At 43.0% G+C, this 22,644-nt stretch overlaps 1 protein-coding gene across 1 annotated transcript; it reads left to right on the forward strand.

Moving 5' to 3' along the window:
- The first annotated feature begins 982 nt into the window (after positions 1 to 982).
- On the forward strand, positions 983 to 6,116 carry LOC106605134 (putative U3 small nucleolar RNA-associated protein 11). Its single transcript, XM_014200480.2, has 8 exons — positions 983 to 1,363; positions 1,602 to 1,663; positions 1,804 to 1,906; positions 2,313 to 2,435; positions 2,760 to 2,853; positions 4,847 to 4,977; positions 5,248 to 5,358; positions 5,758 to 6,116. The coding sequence occupies exons 1-8, from the start codon at positions 1,304 to 1,306 to the stop codon at positions 5,839 to 5,841; spliced, it is 768 nt and encodes a 255-aa protein (XP_014055955.1). The 5' UTR covers positions 983 to 1,303; the 3' UTR covers positions 5,842 to 6,116.
- The last annotated feature ends 16,528 nt before the right edge of the window (positions 6,117 to 22,644 follow it).

Genomic DNA, 22,644 nt, shown 5'->3' on the forward strand with positions numbered 1-22,644 from the left:
AGGGTTACATTATTCAATTTCTGTTAGTCACATGCCTGTGGAACTTGTTCAGTTTATGTCTCAGTTGTTGAATCTTTTTATGTTCATACAAATATTTACACATGATAAGTTTGCTGAAAATAAACGCAGTTGACAGTGAGAGGACGTTTCTTTTTTTGCTGAGTTTATTATCTGTTCGTGTTAAACAACTTATTTGGCAAAAGCAGGCCTTCATTACAGTGACTTAAGTAATTTGGAGCATCAAAACTATGGCCAAGACATATAAACTGACTAGCGCAGTGACCTGGGTTTGTTATGGAGCTCTTCCTGGTTCCAAGCCTGGCATTGTGCAGCATGTGACCGAACAGACCAGACTGGACGATCCCAGTGTTGGATGCCGATGATTACAAAGTCCATATAAAGCTAATGTGGTGATGTGTGCTCAGTGTCTCTGTAACAGGATGTTGGCATCTGCCTTGGTCTGCTTGAAGAAAGATTGCCAAAGTTGATATTTTAAAGACACAGTAAAACTTTTAACGGAAAACTTTCAACACAGTAAAACTTTAAGGGTTTACTGGGCTGAATGGCTAATTTGGTTGTCTTATCGCTGATTTTTATTTGATTATCCTCACAACAACGAAAGTTAAAGATACTTTTTAAATTCACGCTGAAAAATGACATTAATAACAATATACGCATATAATAGCATTAAAATAGATATTTTAAGCCCCTCAGTTTAGTGAGCATATTCTGCTGAATACTAGAAGGTAGTCCTTAGGACCAAGGGGTTAGTTATATCATCTTTATTAGGACATTCATTATCAGAAAGATGACATGTACAGGAGCTTGACTCATCATCATCATACCCAAACACCTATCACGTAGTACCTTCAACATCAGGGCATTGTCAAAATGTGTGTAACATTGCCACCTACTGTTTAATTGCGAATATTGCAACAACCACATCTGATAATTTCAACAAAAGTTTGATGTTGTGTATTTTGTTGATATGAATAATGACACTAACGGAAATTCTAAACATATATTAATATTTCGTCATCACTCATTTCACCCACCATAACATCAAGAGAGCTCACCATAATATCATAGGTTTGATTTGTACCACATATGGTTGCCAGCAGAGAGCGAAGAAATATCGAATCTTCTTAAATGAAAAGTGAAGTAGCGCTTCTTGTATACCCACGTGTTTTACTAGGGGAGAATTTTGAGGCATTTGCATCTTGGTTTTGTAGTTAGTCAGGCAGTTGATTGTTTTAGGTAGAACTGTCTACATTATAGATTTTTTACTTAGAAAATTGGCAATATGTCGTCGTTTAGAAAGGCATTGAAATCCCAACAAAAAAATCACAAAGAAAGATCCCAGGTAAGGATGAGATAGTTGTTACGTTAGCTAGTCACTATCGCTAGTTAGCTAACGCGTTAACTTTCCAGGTAGCAATGCTATTGTTTGTACAGCTACCAATGTGTAAAGTATTGACTGGTGTGATTGGTGGTTGTTGACATGTAGCATTATGTTGCTAACTAGTTAATGACAATGTGAATTTGGTTCCTGTTGCCTACTGTAATAACTAATGTTAATAATCTTTCATTTTGTGCCACAGCCTGTTTTCAGAAAACATCTGGGACATCTTGAAAAGAAAAAGGATTACAAACTTCGTGCGGAGTAAGTCGATCTAATTCATGCTTATTCTAGTAACACACCTTTGCTGAACTGTCACATAAGCTACACAGCTAGATATCTGTGGTCCATGTACAGATTTGATTTGGTTGCTGATCTTATACGCTTTGTTTTGACATTTTCAGTGACTACCACAAGAAACAGAACACCCTTGCTGCTTTGCGTAAAAAAGCCTTGGACAAAAACCCTGATGAGTTCTATTTTAAGATGGTCAGCTCTCAGCTTAAGGTAAATCATCACTCGTTGGTTGTTGCCTAGCCTGGTCCCAGATTTGTGCTGTCTTGTCAACTCCTCTGGTCATTGTCAAGCCAAACACAACGGAGTAAGACCTCACAGATCTGGGACCAGGTTATACAGGAGTAGCCTGGTCCCAGATCTGTTTGTGCACTTGCCAACTCCCATGCTCATTGTCAGGTGTGATGATCAGTTGGCATGATGGCACAAACAGACTGGCACTCAGGCTAATACAATAGCTAGCTTATACGGTCATTTCATGTTTGACTGTCATACCATGTCCATATTTCATCCTTGCTGGTATAAGAATGAATGTAAAACGTGATAGATTAATGGTTGTGCCATTTCTGCGGTCTGATAATAAAATCCCCTCATCTCTGGTCCTCTTGTGTTCTGAAAGGATGGAGTGCATGTGGCAAATAAGGCTAAAGGAACAGAGGAGGAGAATACAGAGGAACAGAGGAAGGTGATGAGGACGCAGGATATCAGATATGTAGAGATGAAGAGAGTGGCTGAGGGCAAGGTAAGAGCTCAGTGTGGTGCCGTTTAAACTTGAATAAACTGTTCCTTATGTTCTTGAATGAACTTATTTCCTTTTAGCTGTATGATTAGATAAATGAATGGGCTGTGAATATGTACAGTGTGAAATTGTGAGGGGAATCTATGCCAGTCAGCACAAATAAGAGCCTATGAAAAGCAATTGAACAACATCAACTGTTAATTTATCCCGTGGAGTGCAACGTGCAGACTGTTGCTTTCTTGTGCTCGCTCTGTTTAATCACTGAAGTTGTCAATGATGGTATACAGTGGTGAAAGTGCAGGCTTAAGTGTTTTGAATTGCCTTCAGAAAATTGAGAGGTTGAAATCAGAACTCCATCTCCTGGACGCTGATGGCAAACAGAAAAACGGGCACACCTTCTACTTGGACTCAAAGCAAGAAGGTAGAGGAATACATCAATACAAACACCAAGCATTGTACAGTTGAAGTCATAAGTTTACATACAACTTAGCCAAATACATTTAAACTCAGTTTTTCACAATTCCTGACATTTAATCCTAGTATAAATTCCCTGTCTTAGGTCAGTTAGGATCACCACTTTATTTTAAGAATGTGAAATGTCAGATTAATAGTTAGAATTATTTATTTCAGCTTTAATTTCTTTCATCACATTCCCAGTGGGTCAGAAGTTTACATACACTCAATTAGTATTTGGTAGCATTGCCTTTAAATTGTTTAACTTTTTGGGTAGCCTTCCACAAGCTTCCCACAATAAGTTGGGTGGATTTTGGCCCATACCTCCTGACAGAGCTGGTTTAACTGAGTTAGGTTTGTAGGCCTCCTTGCTCGCACACGCTTTTTCAGTTCTGCCCACAAATGTTCTATAGGGTTAAGGTCAGGGCTTTGTGATGGCCACTCTAATACCTTGACTTTGTTGTCCTTAAGCCATTTTGCCACAACTTTGGAAGTATGCTTGGGGACATTGTCCATTTTGGAAGACCCATTTGTGACCAAGCTTTAACTTCCTGGCTGATGTCTTGATGTTGCTTCAATATATTCACATAATTTTCTTGCCTCATGAGGTCATCTATTTTATGAAGTGCACCAGTCCCTCCTGCAGCAATGTGCCCCCACAACATGATGCTGCCACCCCCGTGCTTCATGGTTGGGATTGTGTTCTTCGGCTTGCAAGCCTCCCCCTTTTCCCTCCAAACATAACGATGGTCATTATGGCTAAACAGTTCTATTTTTGTTTCAACAGACCAGAGGACATTTCTCCAAAAAGTACGATCTTTGTCCTCGTGTGTAGTTGCAAGCCGTAATGTCTTTTTTTTAATGGCGGTTTTGGAGCAGTGGCTTCTTCCTTGCTGAGCAGCCTCTCAGGTTATGTCGATATAGGACTCGTTTTACTGTGGATATAGATACTTTGTACCTGTTTCCTCCAGCATCTTCACAAGGTCCTTTGCTGTTGTTCTGGGATTGATTTGCACTTTTCGAACCAAAGTATGTTCATCTCTAGGAGACAGAACACGTCTCGTTCCTGAGCGGTGTGATGACTGCGTGGTCCCATGGTGTTTCTACTTGCATACTATTGTTTGTACAGATGAATGTGGTACCTTCAGGCGTTTGGAAATTGCTCCCAAGGATGAACCAGACTTGTGGAGATCTATACATTTTTTTGAGGTCTTGGCTGGTTACTTTTGATTTTCCCATAATGTCAAGCAAAGAGGCACTGAGTTTGAAGGTAGGCCTTGAAATACATCCACAGGTACACTTCTTATTGACTCAAATGTTGTCAATTAGCCTCTAAAGCTTCTAAATCCATGACATCATTTTCTGGAATTTTCCAAGCTGTTTAATGGCACAGTCAACTTAGTGTATGTGAACTTCTGACCCACTGGAATTGTGATACAGTGAAATAATCTGTCTGTAAACAATTGTTGGAAAAATGACTTGTCATGCACAAAGTAGATGTCCTAACCGACTTGCCAAAACTATAGTTTGTTAACAAGAAATTTGTGGCGTTGAAAAATAGGTTTTAATGACTCCAAACTAAGTGTATGTAAACTTCCGACTTCAACTGTATATACACACTGAGCAGTGTTATTTTGTAGTATTGCGTTGGATATTTCATACAGAAGGCCATTAACTCCCACTTTCATCATACGTACAGACATTCTTCTTGTACACCTAGGAATCAGGGCCCATATTCATAAAGCGTCTAAGAATAGGAGAGCCGATCTGGGATCAGGTAGCTCCGATACACATGAAAACATGATATGTCCCCGGGAATCTATAGAACATCGCTCAGAGATGCACAAATACGAAATAACATTCAAAATGGGTGAATCTTTCCTTTTAACTGAAGACTGTTTTTAAAGACCATCTGAAACTGACAGAGCCCTGATATCTCCTGGTTTTGTGTTCCACTACAGTAGCAGACTTTGACCTGGCCAGCCACCTGGATACAGTTCCTGAGCTGGTGGACAGAGTGTACAACCGGCCCACCCTCCATACGCTGGAGAGCCAGACCATCCAGGGTGCCGTGGAGCCTCTCGTGATAAAGGTCAGTCAGGAGTGTCCCTGTGTAGCCTGATAGCCACACTGATCCTCAGCAATGGGTACATTCGTTTTAGCTCGCCCAGGGCACCTGGTGGGTCGAGTTTGCAATTTTTTTTTTGACCATTCCAGTCTCTCATTTTAAGGCCTTTTTGTTAGCATGAATTCACAAGATTTCTCACATTTATCAATTATGGTGGTGTGTGGTTATTCAACTCTGTACAGAGTATTTCTCGGTTGCATGTATTGATGGTTGTGTGTGTTTTCCTCTCTGCAGAAGTTGGCCAGACAGAGGAGGCACCAGTATAAGATCTTGTCCCAGCGGATTGACCGGGAGATGAAGATGTTTGTCATTGGCCAGAAGATCCAGACACGCAAAAACCTACACGTGAGTAGGAGATGACTACAAGCCATATAAACGTAATTATTTGTAATGCTTAAGACGGTCGTTGGGAAAGACATGGATTTCCTCATGATAATTGTATTGATGGGGTATTTCTAGGCGCTTCACATGTTAGCAAAGCCAAAGGTACGTTTCCCCCCCTCTGGTGGAAAAGTTGTGCTTAATTCTAGGCTTTTAAATTGTGTTCTGTTCTAATCTATTCGACTCTATCCACTGTCCCAAAGGGGGCATCTACTTCTAGAAAGAACAGCCTGCTTGTTAACTTTATAGGAGGTTTCTTTGGTCCTCGTTGTGCTTGTGTGTGTCTCCCACAGAATACGGTGGCACACTAAATGATAAGAATGTGCAAAAGTATTACATCTCTATGGTGTCTCCTCTGTCCAGGATAAGAACAAGAAGGTGAAGGTGAGCAACGAGACGATCAATGCCTCCGCTGTCTACAAGTTTGAAGCTAAGAGGAAGCGCTGAGAAAGGTCAACCTCTTTGAACAGGAAACGCATCATCAACCGGACCTTTCTGTGGCCTGTTATACAATCACCAGTCGGTCTCCATTGGACAGTAATGTGGACTTTGGATTGCCTAGCGCAATTCATGTGGATATGGACAAGTGAAATGGCAAAGGAATACACTCTCAATTGTTGTTGTAGATTCATCTCTATGATTGCAGCAATGCGTGGTTTTTGTACATATTTATCAAAGGATATAAGTTTGATTATTGTATGAATAAATTGTTTTGAGACACATTTCTAAAGCCTCAATCTTGTCTGTCAAATGTCATCTTTATAGGTTCATGTGAGCGTTTATCAATGTCATGCTGTTCAGTTATACTACCAGTAGATGGCACTAGTGTACTTTATCAATGTCATGGAATGTACTGCCAAAATAATGGTAACACTTGAGTAAATATAATAAGAGATACAAAGTATATTGAAAGGTAGTGCTTCCACACAGGTGTGGTTCCTGATTTTATTAAGCAATGTACATCCCATCATTCTAAAGGTCATGTAAAAAATACTGGGCAGGCCATTATTCTGGGCATTATTTTGGCTTCCATGGCTATGTCCACATTGCACAAGTGGTCACTGAATGGTTTGATGAACACGAAACCTATGTAACCCATATGCCATGGCCGCCTCAGTCACCCGTTCTCAACCCAATTGAACACCTTATAGGAGATTCAGGAGCGGCGCCTGAGACAGCGCTTTCCATCAACGAAACACAAAATTATAGAAATTCTTGTTGAAGAGTGGTGTCGCATCCCTCCAATAGAGTTCCAGGCACTTGTAGAATCTAGGGCAAGGTGCATTGAAGCTGTTCTGGCTCATGGTATCCCAACGCCCAATTAATACACTCTATGTTGGTGTTTCCTTTATTTTGGCAGAGGGTCTAGATGGCAGATTTGAAGTAAGTACAGTTGGACTTGCTCTCGCCGCTCAGGACTGCTCAATTCAATAACGTTATAGTGTAGTTAGTATTTTCTTTGCGTCGTTTAAAGACCAATTATGATCTACATAACAGTATAAATAAGACTAGTCAGAATTGTCATAGGTAAATATAGTACCAGTTGAAGGTTTGGACACTTACTCATTCCAGGGTTTTTCCTTACTTTTAATATTTACTATATTGTAGAATAATAGTGAAGCCATCAAAACTATGAAATAACACACTGAATCATGTAGTAACCAAAAAAGTGTTAAACAAATCAAAATATATTTTAGTTTCTTCAAAGTAGCCACCCTTTGCCTTGATGGCAGCTTTGCACACTTGGCATGCATTTAAATGAATTTCAATTAACTGGTGTGCCTTGTTAATTTGTGGAATTTCTTTCCTTCTTAATGTGTTTGAGTCAATCAGGAAGACCCAGAGTTACCTCTGCTGCAGAGGATAAGTTCATTAGAGTTACCAGCCTCAGAAATTGCAGCCCAAATAAATGCTTTACAGAGTTTCAGTAACAGACACATCTCAAAATCAACTGTTTAGAGGAGACTACATGAATCAGGCCTTCATGGTTGAATTGCTGCACAGAAACCACTACTAAAGGATACTAATAATAAGAAGAGACTTGCTTGGGCCAAGAAACACGAGCAATGGATATTAGACCGGTGGAAATCTGTCCTTTGGTCTGATAAGTCCAAATTTGAGATCTTTGGTTCCAAACGCCGTGTCTTTGTGAGACGCAGAGTAGGTGAATGGATGATTTCCGGATGTGTGATTCGCACCGTGAATCATGGAGGAAGAGGTGTGGGGGTGCTTTGCTGGTGACACTGTCAGTGATTTATTTAGAATTCAAGGCACACTTAACCAGCATGGCTACCACCGCATTCTGCAGCGATACGCCATCCCATCTGGTTTGTGCTTAGTGGGACTATCATTTGATTTTCAACAGGACAATGACCCAACACACCTCCAGGCTGTGTAAGGGCTATTTGACCAAGAAGGAGAGTAATGGAGTGCTGCACTGTTGGAAAAGCATTCCAGGGGAAGCTGGTTGAGAGAATGCCAAGAGTGTGCAAAGCTGTCAGTCAAGGGTGGCTACTTTGAAGAATCTCAAGTATAAAATGTATTTTGATTTGTTGAACACTTTTTGGTTACTACATGATTCCATGTGTTATTTCATAGTTTTGACGTCTTCACTATTATTCTGCAATGTACAAAATAGTAAAAATAAAGAAAAACCCTTGAATGAGTAGGTGTGTCCAAACTTTTGACTGGTCCAGTTTTTATAGCTGCCATTATACCTGTGAAAAGTTTTGTTTCCCCTTTCTGATTTTCTCTATTTTTGCATAATTTTTTGGACACTGAATGTTCAGATCTTCAACCAAAACCTAATATTAGAGAAAGGGAACCTGAGTGAATAAATAACACTGTTAATAATTATTTTATTTATTTTAATTAACAAAGTTATGCAACACCCAAATCCCCTGTGTGAAAAATGAATTGCCCCTTTACACTTCAGCTCCACTATAAGCGTTGCTTTGCCATCAGCGTCGCGTTACTGTGACATTCTACGTGCTACACAGAGCATGTTGTTTTGAAAGGTGAGAGGAGCAGAGGGGAAGAGCCTCTTTATTCTATTTTCCCTTACTGTACTGTACCATATTCATCGATTATGCGCAAGTACAATAGCTTTGTGCCAGTTTTTTGTAAATATTCATTAAAATGTTGCTAGTGGTTGTACTAAATGATCCTCTAATTTCACAAGTTGCTTTTTACATTGTGAACCTAGATGGTCAATGTAGCTAGCTACAGTGCCTTCAGAAAGTATTCACACACTTTTTCCACATTTTGTTGTTTTACAGCCTGTTTTTTAAATCATTGAATGTAGACCCTTTGTCACTGGCCTACACACAATATATCCCATAATGTCAAATTGGAATTATGTTTTTAGAAATGTTCACAAATTAATAAAAAATGAAAAGGGGAAATGTTTTGAGTCAATAAGTATTCAACCCATTTGTTATGGCAACCCTAAATAGGAGTAAATATTTGCATAACAACTCACATAATATGTTGCACGGGCTCACACAGTGTTTAACATCCTTTTTGAATTAGTACCTGATCTCTGTACCCCACACATACAATTATCTTTAAGCTCCCTCAGTCGAGCAGAGAATTTCATACACAGATTCATCCACAGTGATTTTCCAGTGCCTCACAAAGAAGGGCACCTATAGGTAGATGGGTAATAAAAAATAAAAAAAAGTAGACACTGAATATCCCTTTGAGCATGATGTTATTAATTACACTTTGGATGGTGTATCAATACACCCAGTCACTACAAAAATACAGGCGTCCTTCCTAACTCAGTTGCCGGAGAGGAAGGAAACAGCTCAGGAATTTCACTATGAGGTCAATGGTGACTTTAAAACAGTTACAGATGAATGGCTGTGATAGGAGAAAACTTACCCCACAATACTAATTTAATCGACAGTGAAAAGAAGGAAGACTGTATAGAATAAAAAATATTCCACAACATGCATCCTGTTTTAAACAAGGCAATAAAATAATTCTGCAAAAATTGTGGCAAAGCAATTCACTTTTTGTACTAGCAATCCAGTACGACACATTACCCAGATCGAATGAATGTGTGCGTCAGCCATCGAGAATTGAACCTCAGCGATTCTTGCGCTTGGACACTGCCATTGGATGTGGCACAACGCGAGCACAACTCGGGCAGTGAAGCAGCTTTCATTGATTTCAATGGAGCATTTCTTCAACGTCTGACGGCTGATGTCAACGCCGGACACCCAATGGCTATAGTGTAGCAGGGCCGTTAGTCTCAATAACTGGTTGGGACCAAAAGGCCCCTGAACAGCTTCTATCCCAAGCCATAACATTGCTGAAAAGTAAATCAAATGGCTACCCGGAATATTTGCGTTGACTCTCTTGTACCGGCTCTATGCACACTCACTGGACTATACCTACACACTCACACATACTACACTGACACTCTAACACACACATACACAAACATATAGAATACACAAGCTCACACACACACACATGCTTATTGACGCCACTCCTTCAGACACACTTTCACACTTCACATACGCTGCTGCTACTCCGTATATGATCTATCCTGATTGCCTGATTGTCACTTTAACCCTACTGTTACGAACCGTCTCGTTGCCCGTAACAAAGAGGGACACAACGCGGAGATAATGAAATGACAAACATTTTTATTAAATAAAGTCAACTATATACAAGTAACAATGGTATGTGTAGTCAGTATTGTAAGTGAGTGGATGCGTGCATATATGGTGATAATGAGGGGTGTTGAGAAGTGCCAAAACAAATTAACACAAAGAAACCCCAAATGCCACAATGAAAAATACAACAGTGTGTCTGCGTGGAGAGAGTTTTCTCAATGTATGTGGGAAAGATGTATATATCCCCGGGACGAGCCCGAGCCCAGGTGTGTTCCATTTCGCTGACGAACCTCCCGGCTCCGCCCACCAACATTCTATGACAGAAAACAAGAGCAAAGAGAGAATTCGTCAGACAGCGTGGGAGGGTCGTCACACTACCTACATGTACATATTACCTCATTTACCTCAACTACCTCGTAACCCTGCACATTGACTCGGTACCGTATATAGTCTCGTTATTGTTATTTTGTGTTACAATTTCCTTTTACATTTTTTACAAATGTAACTGCATTGTTGTCAAAGGGCTCGTAAGTAAGCATTTCACAGTAAAATCTCATGTGACAAATAAAAAATGTGATTTGATCAGTTTCTCACATCCCTGTGGAGGATATTTGGGCCACTCTTCCATGTAGAACTGCTTTAACTAGACTTTGACTAGGCCATTCCAGAACATTAAATGTGTCGCTTTTCAGACATTCTGATGTAGACCTGCATTCCACACAGTAAGAACCAAAAAACACAAGTCTACATGAGAATGGCTGAAAAGTAACACATTTAAAGTTCTGGAATGGCCTAGTCAAAATCCAGACCTAAACCTGATTGAGATGTTGTGGCAGGACCTGAAACGTACTGTTGCTCAAAAACTCACAAATGTCACTGAGTTAAAGGAGTTCTGTATGGAAGAGTGGGCAAAATTCCTCTACAGTGATGTGAGAGATTCATCAACAACCACAGGAAGCGTTTGGTTGCAGTCACTGGCACAACCAGTTATTGAGTGTAAGCGGTCAATTACTTTTTCACGCATTGTGTGTTGCATAACTTTGTTTATTAAATACATTTAAAAAAGTATTACTATGTTGTGTTATTTGTTCAGTCAGGTTCCCTTTATCTAATATTATATTTTGGTTTTGGTTCAGCGTCCAAAATATGCAAAAGTGTAGCTATTCAGATCACTTTCCTAATATTGAGTTGCACCCCCACCCCTTTTCCCCTCAGAACAGCCTCAATTTGTCAGGGCATGGACTACAAGGTGTCGAAAGCATTCCACAGGGATCCTGGCCCATGTTGACTCCAATGCTTCCCACAGTTGTGTCAAGTTGGCTGGATGTCCTTTGTGTGGTTAATCATTCTTGATACACACGGGAAATTGTTGAGTGAAAAACCCAGCAGCGTTGCTGTTCTTGACACAAACCAGTGCACCTGGCACCATATAAAAGGCACTTAGATATTTTGTCTTGCCCATTCACCCTCTGAATGGCACACATACAATCCATGTCTCAAGGCTTAAAAATCATTATTGAACCTGTCTCCTCCCCTTCATCTACACTGATTGAAGGGGATTTAACAAGTGACATCAATAAGGGATCATAGCTTTCACCAGGATTCATCTGGTCAGTCTATGTCATGGAAAGAGTAGGTGTTCATGCTTTGTACACACAGTGTATCTATTGAAAGTTGTAAACACAAGTTCTGATGGAAAGTTTCCATAATCAGATTTAACCTGCCAATTTACTTGGCTCTGCCTACTCGACTCAATACAAACTTAACCTCCTTTGATCTCATTACCAAGTTCTCATATTTGCCCTCTCATTAGTTTTTTTTTATGTCCAACAACTTTGGTCTGGGATCAGGTGAGAACTGTACCCACAGCTGACTTTCAGGCGAAAGTCACAAGTCACAGCCTTACTGTATCAAGAATTCAAATCGACTCAAAGGAAAACATCCCACTCTAGATGTACACACCTTTGTGCGTGTTTGTATGTACTGTGAACGTGTACGGGTTTGTGTGTTCATCAGGAAAGGAGCTGCAAGAAATTTGCAGTGTGTGGTTGTACGTGTGTGTGTGTGTGTGTGTGTGTGTGTGTGTGTGTGTGTGTGTGTGTGTGTGTGTGTGTGTGTGTGTGTGTGTGTGTGTGTGTGTGTGTGTGTGTGTGTGTGTGTGTGTGTGAGCTCTCTCACACACAGAAGATTGCAGGCCCTGAGCCCAGATCACTCTGAGTCAGGCTTGATTGATCACTGTGGTGGCAGCAGCTTCATAAACAGGCCCCATCCATCAGCTTCTCCTGGGACCCACGGGAGGACGGAGGGAGCCCTGCACAAATGTCAACGGGCCTGGGGGGTGGAGGACTGAGCTTGGGTCTGGCTGTTGCGGTGCTGACCAGAGCAAAGGGGAGACGGCTGTTAAGGAGAGGCCAAAAGGAAATGGGGAGTGATGTTTTAGTTTAGGCCTCACATGAAGCAGCTACAATTCTTTTGACTCTGAGGCTGGCTTAATATGGACACCATAGCCTTAACACAACTCAACATAGTCTTAATATGGACACCATAGCCTTAACACAACTCAACATAGTCTTAATATGGACACCATAGCCTTAACACAACTCAACATAGTCTTAATATGGACACCATAGCCTTAACACAACTCAACATAGTCTTAATATGGACACCATAGCCTTAACACAACTCAACATAGTCTTAATATGGACACCATAACCTTAACACAACTAAACATAGTCTTAATATGGACACCATAGCTTTACCACAACTCAACATAGTCTTAATATGGACACCATAGCCTTAACACAACTCAACATAGTCTTAATATGGACACCATAACCTTAACACAACTAAACATAGTCTTAATATGGACACCATAGCCTTAACACAACTCAACATAGTCTTAATATGGACACCATAGCCTTAACACAACTCAACATAGTCTTAATATGGACACCATAGCCTTAACACAACTCAACAGTCAAAATAGGTGAAACTTTTCAAAATTAAACAAGACCGATGGAATATTTTGGTTCCACAAATACTAAATAAGAAGTGTTGCCTTCTGGCTAGATTTGGAATTCAAATTTTCATGGGCAATATTTAATAATATTCAAGATTATCGAAATAAGTCAAGGTGATGTAGCGCACTTTGACCCACGAGCACACACACAGCCACAGAGCTGCTTAACGTGAATCCTTGTGTGGCATTTCAATATTGATCCTCTGTGCATGGGTCCTGTTCTACCTGGTGGCGGTGTGACTGACATCCCTCCCTCTTTCTCTCTCTCCCTACTCACTCGCCCTTTATCGGTCTCTTCCTCTCCCTCCCTACTCTCTCTTTTCCTCCCTACTCCATCCCTCTCTCCTTCCTCTCACCCTACCCCTTTCTCTCTGCGTCACATGACCAGAGGAGTGTGCGTTCGTCAGGACCTTCAGGTCCAGGGGACCAGGACCAGGGGCGGTGAAAGTGGTGGTAGGAGGGGGCGGCATGGGCCACAGCGGTCACACCGCTGTGTGCGCAGTTCCGGGACCCCTCTGTCCCTCTGTCCGTCCGCAACAGACAGTCCACTGTTTCCCCCTGAAGCCCGCCTTTCATTCAGCCAGAGCCTGGAGAGGGGAGGCTGGGGTGGGATGGTGGGGTAGCAGGGCGGGCGGTGGGTGGAGGGTGATCCTCCGATTTTAAAGATATTGACGTAACATTCCTCTTCCTCTGCATTGTTTGGTAGTTTGAGCTCTTTTTGCCGACATGCACAGGGCATCCTGTGTCCCCCCACCCTGATACCCCGGAGGTTTGTTAAGGTCTTGCGTGTCACCAGTTATAAGAGGGGGTGAGGAATGGGGTGGGGGTGTGCCCTATGTCATTTACACAGCTGCAGGGCATGACACTGACTCTGAACTGTTTTAGGAGCATGAAAGTGCAGCCTGGTTAAAAGAGGAAGAGTGACGCAACAAGTCTCTATTCACAGCTCTATATAACGTTGTTTCTGGTATATTGCACTTCAATATGTTTGTATGTAGGCCTACTGTATACCAGTTTATACGTTTCTATGTAGGTCTACTGTATACCAGTTTAATATGTTTGTATGTAGGCCTACTGTATACCAGTTTAATATGTTTGTATGTAGGTCTACTGTATACCAGTTTATATGTTTCTATGTAGGTCTACTGTATACCAGTTTAATATGTTTGTATGTAGGCCCACTGTATACCAGTTTCATATGTTTGTATGTAGGTCTACTGTATACCAGTTTCATATGTTTACATGTAGGTCTACTGTATACCAGTTGAATATGTTTGTATGTAGGTCTACTGTATACCAGTTGAATATGTTTGTATGTAGGTCTACTGTATACCAGTTTCATATGTTTGCATGTAGGCCTACTGTATACCAGTTTCTTATGTTTGTATGTAGGTCTACTGTATACCAGTTGAATATGTTTGTATGTAGGCCTACTGTATACCAGTTTAACATGTTTGTATGGAGGACTACTGTATACCAGTTTCTTATGTTTGTATGTAGGCCTACTGTATACCAGTTTCTTATGTTTGTATGTAGGTCTACTGTATACCAGTTTAATATGTTTGTATGTAGGTCTACTGTATACCAGTTTAATATGTTTGTATGTAGGCCTACTGTATACCAGTTTAATATGTTTGTATGTAGGCCTACTGTATACCAGTTTAATATGTTTGTATGTAGGTCTACTGTATACCAGTTTAATATGTGTGTATGTAGGATTACTGTATACCAGTTTAACATGTGCTGTTATAAACTGGGTGCTTTGAGCCGTGAATGCTGATTGGCTGACAACCTTGGTATATCAGACTGTATACTATGTGTATGGCAAAAACATTTTTTTACTGCTCTAATTCAAAGCAAAGCAAATCAAATCAAATTGTATTTGTCACGTGCCGAATACAACCTTACTGTGATATGCTTACTTACAAGTCCATAACCAGCAATGCAGTTCAAGTAAAACATTAATTACAAAGTAACATAATAAAATAACAATAACGAGGCTATATACAGGGGGTACCGGTACCGAGTCAATGTGCGGGGGTACAGGTTAGTCGAGTTAATTTGTACAGGTAGGGGTAAAGTGACTATGCATAGATAATAAACAGCGAGTGGCAGCAGTGTAAGAGCAAATGGGGGAGGGGGGGACTTGGTAATTACGTTGGTAACCAGTAAGGTACCACCTTGGGGGTTTGTGGTATACTGTAAGGCCAATATACCACGGCCAAGGATCTGTATCCAGGCACTCCGCATTGCGTCGGGCATAAGAACAGCACTTACCCGTGGTATATTGGCCATAGACCACACCCACTCGGGCCGTATTACTTAATTATACAGTCATGTTTTGTGGAATAATACATACACCTTTAGGTTGTGTTAAGCTAAGTGTCTGTGTTCAATAGCCATCATCAAATACGGCTTGATTTTATACTGAGTGTACAAAACATTAAGAACACCTTCCTAGTATTGAGTTGCACCCCCTTTTTGCCCTCAGAACAGGTCAATTCGTCGTGGCATGGACTCTACAAGGTGTCAAGCGTTCCACAGGGAAACTGGCGCACGTTGACTCCAATTCTACTCATAGTTGTGCCAAGTTGGCTGGATGTCCTTTGGGTGGTGGACCATTCTCTGAATGGCATACATTGTCTCAATTGTCTCAAGTATTAAAAATCCTTCTTTAACCTGACATTTCATATAAACCTCATATACTGAACAAAAACATAACCGCAACATGCAACAATTTAAAAGATTTTACTGAGTTACAGTTCAGTCAATTGAAATAAATAAATTAGGCCCTAATCTATGGATTTCCCATGACTGGGCAGGGGCCCACACAATTGTCAGCCAGGCCCACCCACTGGGGAGCCAAGCCCAGCCAATCAGAATGAGTTTTTCCCCACAAAAGGCTTTATTACACACAGAAATACTCCTCAGAACCCTCTCTGCACCCTTCCTCAGACGATCCCGCCGGTGAAGAAGCCGGATGTGGAGGTCCTGGGCTGGCGTGGTTACACGTGGTCTGTGGTTGTGAGGCCGGTTGAATGTACTGCCAAATTCTCTAAAACAACATTGGAGTCAGCTTATGGTAGAGAAATTAACATGAAATTCGCTGGCAACAGCTCTGGTGGACATTCCTGCGGTCTTCATGCCAATTGCACACTACCTTAAAACTGGCATTGTGTTGCGTGACAAAACATGCACATTTTAAAGTGTAATGACCATGCTGTTTAATCAGCTTCTTGATATGCCACACCTATCAGCTGGATCTTGGCAAAAGAGAAATGCTCAATAACAGAAATGTACAAGTGTGTGCACATGAAACCAACACTTTACATGTTCCGTTTCTATTTTTGGCCCTCATGGCCTGCGTTGAGTTTTTATTTCATTTATTTATTTAACCTTTATTTTAACTAGGCAAGTCAGTTAAGAACAAAATCTTACTTACAATGACCGCCTACTCCGGCCAAACCCTAACCCGGACGACACTGGGCCAATTGTACGCCGCCCTATGGCACTCCCAATCACCGCCGGTTGTGTTACAGCCTGGAATCTAACCAGACATTGTAGTGATGCTTCTAGCACTGAGATGCAGTGCCTTAGACCGCTCGGGAGCCCATGACTAGCACTTGATCCCTGCAGGACCCAACACTTTACCACTCCGCTAGAGTTTCTACCTGCTCAGCTCTGCTCTGGCTCAAAGACAGCCTTCATTGGAGGAGAGGTTAAGGATGGTTAAGGATAGCGCTAATCGATCCTCCAATTACACCGGAGAGACTGATAGGGAGGAGGAGAGGAGAAGAGAGTGAGAGAGAGGAGAGAGAAGAAAGAGTTAGCCTGGGGTCGAGGAGAGAAGGACGGAGGGAGGGGGGGGGGGGTAAAGAATGAAATGGAGAGAGGAGGAGAGTATCTAGCTAGGCTTTATGGTTAAATCTCTTCCCTTTAACTTGAGTTTGGTGTCACTGTGTGTTTGAAGTGGTGGATACTGGAAAGACAGAGGGGGGCGGGCGGAGGTTGGCTCTCAGGATGGCTTCGTGCCAGAGGGAAGACGTCTGAAGAAAAATCTTGACAGTGTTGTGTGCATGCTCACATGAATGTGTGTGTATGCTCAGTGTGTGTGTGTGTGTGTGTGTGTGTGTGTGTGTGTGTGTGTGTGTGTGTGTGTGTGTGTGTGTGTGTGTGTGTGTGTGTGTGTGTGTGTGTGTGTGTGTGTGTGTGTGTGTGTGTTAGGAGGTGGGGATCACAGATCCCCCTTTAAATTGCCTCTAATGAGCCACGGGGCTGGCTGGCGAGAGGTACTTGAATTGATTAAATTTGCATGGGAGCCTAAATCACGATAGCCCCCCCCCCCCTGCCACCGCCAGCGCCCCATCAGACCTACAGGGGGTACGCTGCGGGTGACGGGACAGGATGGGCCGGGGGGAGCGACGTATGGCGGGAGGGAGGAGGGGGGGGGGGGTGTAGAACTGAGCATGGAGCGCACCCATCTGCCCGTGTATTACCGTCAGTCCATCATTCTCCTGTGACGTGGGGCGTGTGCCTCAGGGACGTGTTCATTACGTTTTAACTACCGGATCTGTCCTTGTCTACCGGCTCCCCTGTGTCATTGTCTGTCTGGGTGTCTGTCTCAGAGAGAGAGAGCGTCAACACCCCAGAGAGCGAGAGAGTTGTCATTGGTACAGAGACATACACTCAGGCCTCCTTACCAGGGTCCTGTAGAAGCATCAGTGCTCCGAGGGAAAAGTCTAGTTGTTTTTTGTTTTCCACTTTCTAACTGAGTCCCCCCCCCCCCCCCCTCCATACTCTACTCTAATTTTCATCATGATCTGACATGACATGATCTAATCTCTTTCTTTCTCTCAGATTGTGTGGGCATTTGTGTGTATGTGTTTGTGGTTATGTCTAAGTGTGTGTGTGTGTGCAGGGCATAGCGACACCGTAGCACGGGTGTGATTGCTGTAATCAGGTCTCTGTTTTAATCAGAGTGTGTTCATCAGTGTCCTGATGAGTGTAATGTGATGCCTCGGAGGTCTCTGACGACATCACAACGATGCCAAAGATGTCCACCAAGCACCAAGGCTCACTACATGATATGATAATCATATGGTACTGTCTCTCTCTCTCTCTCTCTCTCTCTCTCTCTCACTCTCTCTCTCTCTCTCTCTCTCTCTCTCTCTCTCTCTCTCTCTTTCTCTCTCTTTCCTCTCTCTCTCTCTCTCTCTCTCTCTCTCTCTCTCTCTCTCTCTCTCTCTCTCTGTCTCAGTCTCACCAAACACCAATATGGGAATGCTTCCATCCCAATGGACATGAACGCATCAACGGATGATATCACACCATGGGTCTATGAATATTAAGAGTACTGGGGGTAGGGACAGGTTGGGAGGGTGGGATGTGTGTATGGGAAGGGGGGGGGGGGTCTTGGTGGGACGAGCCCCCGTGGTTTATGGTCCTGTCTCGTCACAGGCGGCGGGGTTGTCTCAGTCTTAAATAGACAACGCTTATTCCCCCTATCTCTCTCTTTCTCTCTTTTATGAGAAGGAGGCAAGCGCTAACGCTATTATGGCTGCCTCATCAGCCAAGTCCCTACAAGGGCTGATACAAATTAATTAACCTAATTAGAGGCTGTGATTGCGGGCGTGATTATAGGGGCTGGGGGGGGGGGGGGGGGGGGGGGTACGGTGGGGTAGGGGATGGGGGCGCGCTGGCAGCCAGTGCCCAGGCTGTAATGAGCCGGGAGGTGTGGGAGAGAAGCCAAGGAAGGCGCTCTGCATCAGTAATGAGAAACAACGTTAGCTAGCTTCTAGAAACACTTCCTCTCTCTCTTTCTCTGTCTTCTACTCTCTCCTCTCTGTCGCTCTCTCTCTCTGTGTGTGTAATGCTTTCTCCCTCCTTCATCTCCCCACTTCTCACTCTCTATTATCCTCTATTCTCTGTATGTGTCTGTAATGCTCTCCCACTCTCCCTCCCGGCACCTCTCAGCTAATTTCCTCTCACTCTCCTTCTGTCTGCTTTCACTCCGCTCATCCTCCCTCTGTTTCATCTTCCCCTCCTCACAAATCCCCCGTTTTTACTTTCCCTCTGTCTCTCTCCAGCTCCTGGCTTATACCCCTTCTTCTTTACCCCTGCCCCCTTATTCTTCCCCTCTCTTAACTTTGCTTCCACCCTCATGGTAGTGAGTATTTGTATTTCTTGTAATTGCGTATTCTCCCTCAGTTTCAGTACCACTCCTCTGTGTTGTTCTTTTTGTACTTAGTTATACTATAGTGCAGGGGTTCCCAAACTTTTTCACTCAGGGCCCCCCCTTCCAGCATTGGGGAAAATCCCATGCACCCCCTACGCGCACGCCACGTCTATTTCTATGGGCACAAGCACTGTTCATGACACAAGCTGTTCACATCCCTCTGGTTGGTGGAGACACTTTTGCAGCTTTAAAGCTTATTTCCTGCCATTCTACAGATTTTGTCATGGGGTGCAAAGAAAACGTTACAGTTTTAAAGCACATTTTCTTGCAATTCTATACATTTTGCCATGTCTAATGTGTATTCATGTGATATTTGAGTGACAAAAAAATTACAACAATATCTATGGGCTAAAAAACCTAAATAAAAAAACATTAGCTGACATGGGCTAGTTGATGTGGAAGAGTTATAAATAGCACCTTTTACATTCTACTATTACAACTTTCAACAGTATGTTTAAAGCCGGACTGAGTTCCTTTAAAAAAAAATATATATATACATATATGTATATATATATTTTTTCTTGGGGGGAGGACACCCCTGCCGACCCCTCAGTCTGGGAACCACTGCTGTAGTGTACATTTCACCACTTTACTCGCCCCTCCTCTGGTTTATGTTGATGCTGTAGTATTATTCTGGTCCCCAGGGTACAGTGGTGCTTAACTTTAAGTTCAAAATACTCCTAGTGAAAAAACGTGCAGGTGGACGCAAACTCACACACACATTCAGACAGCACATGCACGTACACACATACATGAGAGGGAGAGCACAATATTTAAATGTCCTTCTATTTGTATTGGAAACAGAACAAAGATATTGTTGAGACCGAAGCAAAATGAATTTTTCTTGCATGCATCAGCAATTCTAATGTTTCTAATGAGTTGGAGTAAAGGAGACTGGAAGCAGTATCTGTACATGAAAACCAACAGAAAGTTCCTCAGAAGTACAGTTGGTTGTGTTCCTAGTCACCCTCCTGTAAGACTCAAACTGTTGCCAGCGTTTGTCCAATGTCCCCCTGATTGCAATGTCACCTTTGAATATTGTCATTGTCGCCCATATCTGTGCCTCGGCGAACACTCGGCAGTTTGTGGTGGCATTTGATTTCCAGATTGCTTCTCTTCCCTCTCAGTATCTCAGCCCCTCTATCTCTCTCTTTTCCCTCTCAGGATCTCAGCCCCTCTCTCTCTCTCTCTCTTTTCCCTCTCAGGATCTCAGCCCCTCTCTCTCTCTCTTTTCCCTCTCAGGATCTCAGCCCCTCTCTCTCTCTTTTCCCTCTCAGTATCTCAGCCCCTCTCTCTCGTTTCCCTCTCAGTATCTCAGCCCCTCTCTCTCTCTCTTTTCTCTCTCAGGATCTCAGCCCCTCTCTCTCTCTCTTTTCCCTCTCAGGATCTCAGCCCCTCTCTCGCTCTCTTTTCCCTCTCAGGATCTCAGCCCCTCTCTCTCTCTCTTTTCCCTCTCAGGATCTCAGCCCCTCTCTCTCTCTTTTCCCTCTCAGGATCTCAGCCCCTCTCTCTCTCTTTTCCCTCTCAGGATCTCAGCCCCTCTCTCTCTCTTTTCCCTCTCAGGATCTCAGCCCCTCTCTCTCTCTCTTTTCCCTCTCAGGATCTCAGCCTCTCTCTCTCTCTCTTTTCCCTCTCAGGATCTCAGCCCCTCTCTCTCTCTTTTCCCTCTCAGGATCAGGATCTCAGCCCCTCTCTCTCTCTCTTTTCCCTCTCAGGATCTCGGTGTGTCTCACTCTCTCCCTCACCCTTTTCTCTCTCTTTCTTCTCCTCGTTCTCTCTCTCTCACGTTCTCCGACCCACCCACCCACCCTCCCCTGTCTCTCTCTCTTTCCGCTCTCTCTCTCTCTCTCTCTCTCTCTCTCTCTCTCTCTCTCTCTCTCTCTCTCTCTCTCTCTCTCTCTCTCACTCTGTATCAGTTCCAGGGATGTGATAAGGATAGGAATCCACTAGGCTAGCACACAAGCAGAGATATGAAGGTATGCCGTGTGCATATCACCTTTTTAATCTGAAGCCTGAGGAAGAGAGCCCTTCTGTTTTCCTCTCAGATGAGTTCTGCATTGTAAATGGTTGCAAGGCGTTTCATCACAAATCATAAAGCTATAGGGAAATAAAAAACAGGGAATAAAATGCACTGATATTTATTGGAAATGATGTGAATAGGCCAAGGTTAATATGGCTAACAACACAGTAACTGTAACTCTGTTTAGAAAAAACGTCATTATTTTAACCTCATGTTCTGTTGCACTTTGCAGTTACATCTCAAGGTACTGGCTGCGTTAGATTGGCATTCCCTGTGTGGGGGGACTTTGCTCACTTTAGGTCATTCCATCATTCCATTTGTTCTAAAGTGAAATCTCCACCCACCTGGGCCAAAACGTTGCAAAATGAACGTGCCCATTGTAGCCTACATGATACTTAACAGTCAGTAGCACAGAAACCATTTCTCATGATCCAAAATAAAAGGTGCTCAGGTGTATTTCTGTCTCTAATAAAGCCCTTTTTTGGTGAAAAACTCATTCTGATTGGCTGGGCCTGGCTCCCCAGTGGGTGGGTCTATGCCCTCCCAGGCCCACCCATGTCTGCGCCCCTTCCTAGTCATGTTAAATCTATAGATTAGGGCCTAATTTATTTATTTCGATTGACTGATATCCTTCTATGAACTGTAACTCAGTAAAATCTTTGAAATTGTTGAATGCTGCGTTTCTTCTTTTGTTCAGTATAGTTACAAACTACCCAAGTGCGTTATGTAGAAATTCTGAAAAGCCTCCAAGGAAGGCAGCTACACTTGAAAATCCTCTCCTCTAGTTTAGATGAGAAACAACCATTCAAGTGTGTGTTGTGTGTGTGTTTGTGTGTGTGTATGTACGTGCCTGCGTGAGTGTGTGTGTGTGTGTGTGTGTGTGTGTGTGTGTGTGTGTGTGCCGACTCTGGCGATAGCTAGGTCTTTGAGAAGCCCCTGTCTCTCTCTCCCGGCTCCTTTAAAACACCAGCTCTCTGATAAGCACCAGGGCTGTCAGAGGGGAAGGTAAATACGCCACTTAAGGATTCTTCTCTCATTTGGCGGTCACACTTACACTTTAATTATAGCGCCGGCGATACCCCGACAATGAGCCGATGCTATCAGGGGGCCACGACGGCAGGCACAGCACTGGGGAGATGAAGGCCCGAGATCAGGCCTCCTCCGACCACTGTGTGTGTGCCTGTGTGTCTCCGTCTTCACTGTGTGTGTGTGTGTGTCTCAGTGTGTGTGTGTGTGCGTGCGTGCGTGCGTGCGTGCGTGCGTGCGTGCGTGCGTGTGTGTGTGTGTGTGTGTGTGTGTGTGTGTGTGTGTGTGTGTGTGTGTGTGTGTGTGTGTGTGTGTGTGCATG

The sequence above is a fragment of the Salmo salar genome, chromosome 05 (genome assembly GCF_965601325.2).
Source record: "Salmo salar chromosome 05, fSalSal1, whole genome shotgun sequence".
In the NCBI taxonomy this organism is placed as follows: Eukaryota; Metazoa; Chordata; class Actinopteri; order Salmoniformes; family Salmonidae; genus Salmo; species Salmo salar.

Bases quoted from the DNA above. Each gene is read 5' to 3' on its own strand.
- LOC106605134 (XM_014200480.2), top strand. From the start codon at position 1,304: ATGTCGTCGTTTAGAAAGGCATTGAAATCCCAACAAAAAAATCACAAA. The intron at 1,664-1,803 runs GTAAGTCGATCT...TGACATTTTCAG, and splicing joins GATTACAAACTTCGTGCGGA to TGACTACCACAAGAAACAGA. The intron at 4,978-5,247 runs GTCAGTCAGGAG...TCCTCTCTGCAG, and splicing joins TGGAGCCTCTCGTGATAAAG to AAGTTGGCCAGACAGAGGAG.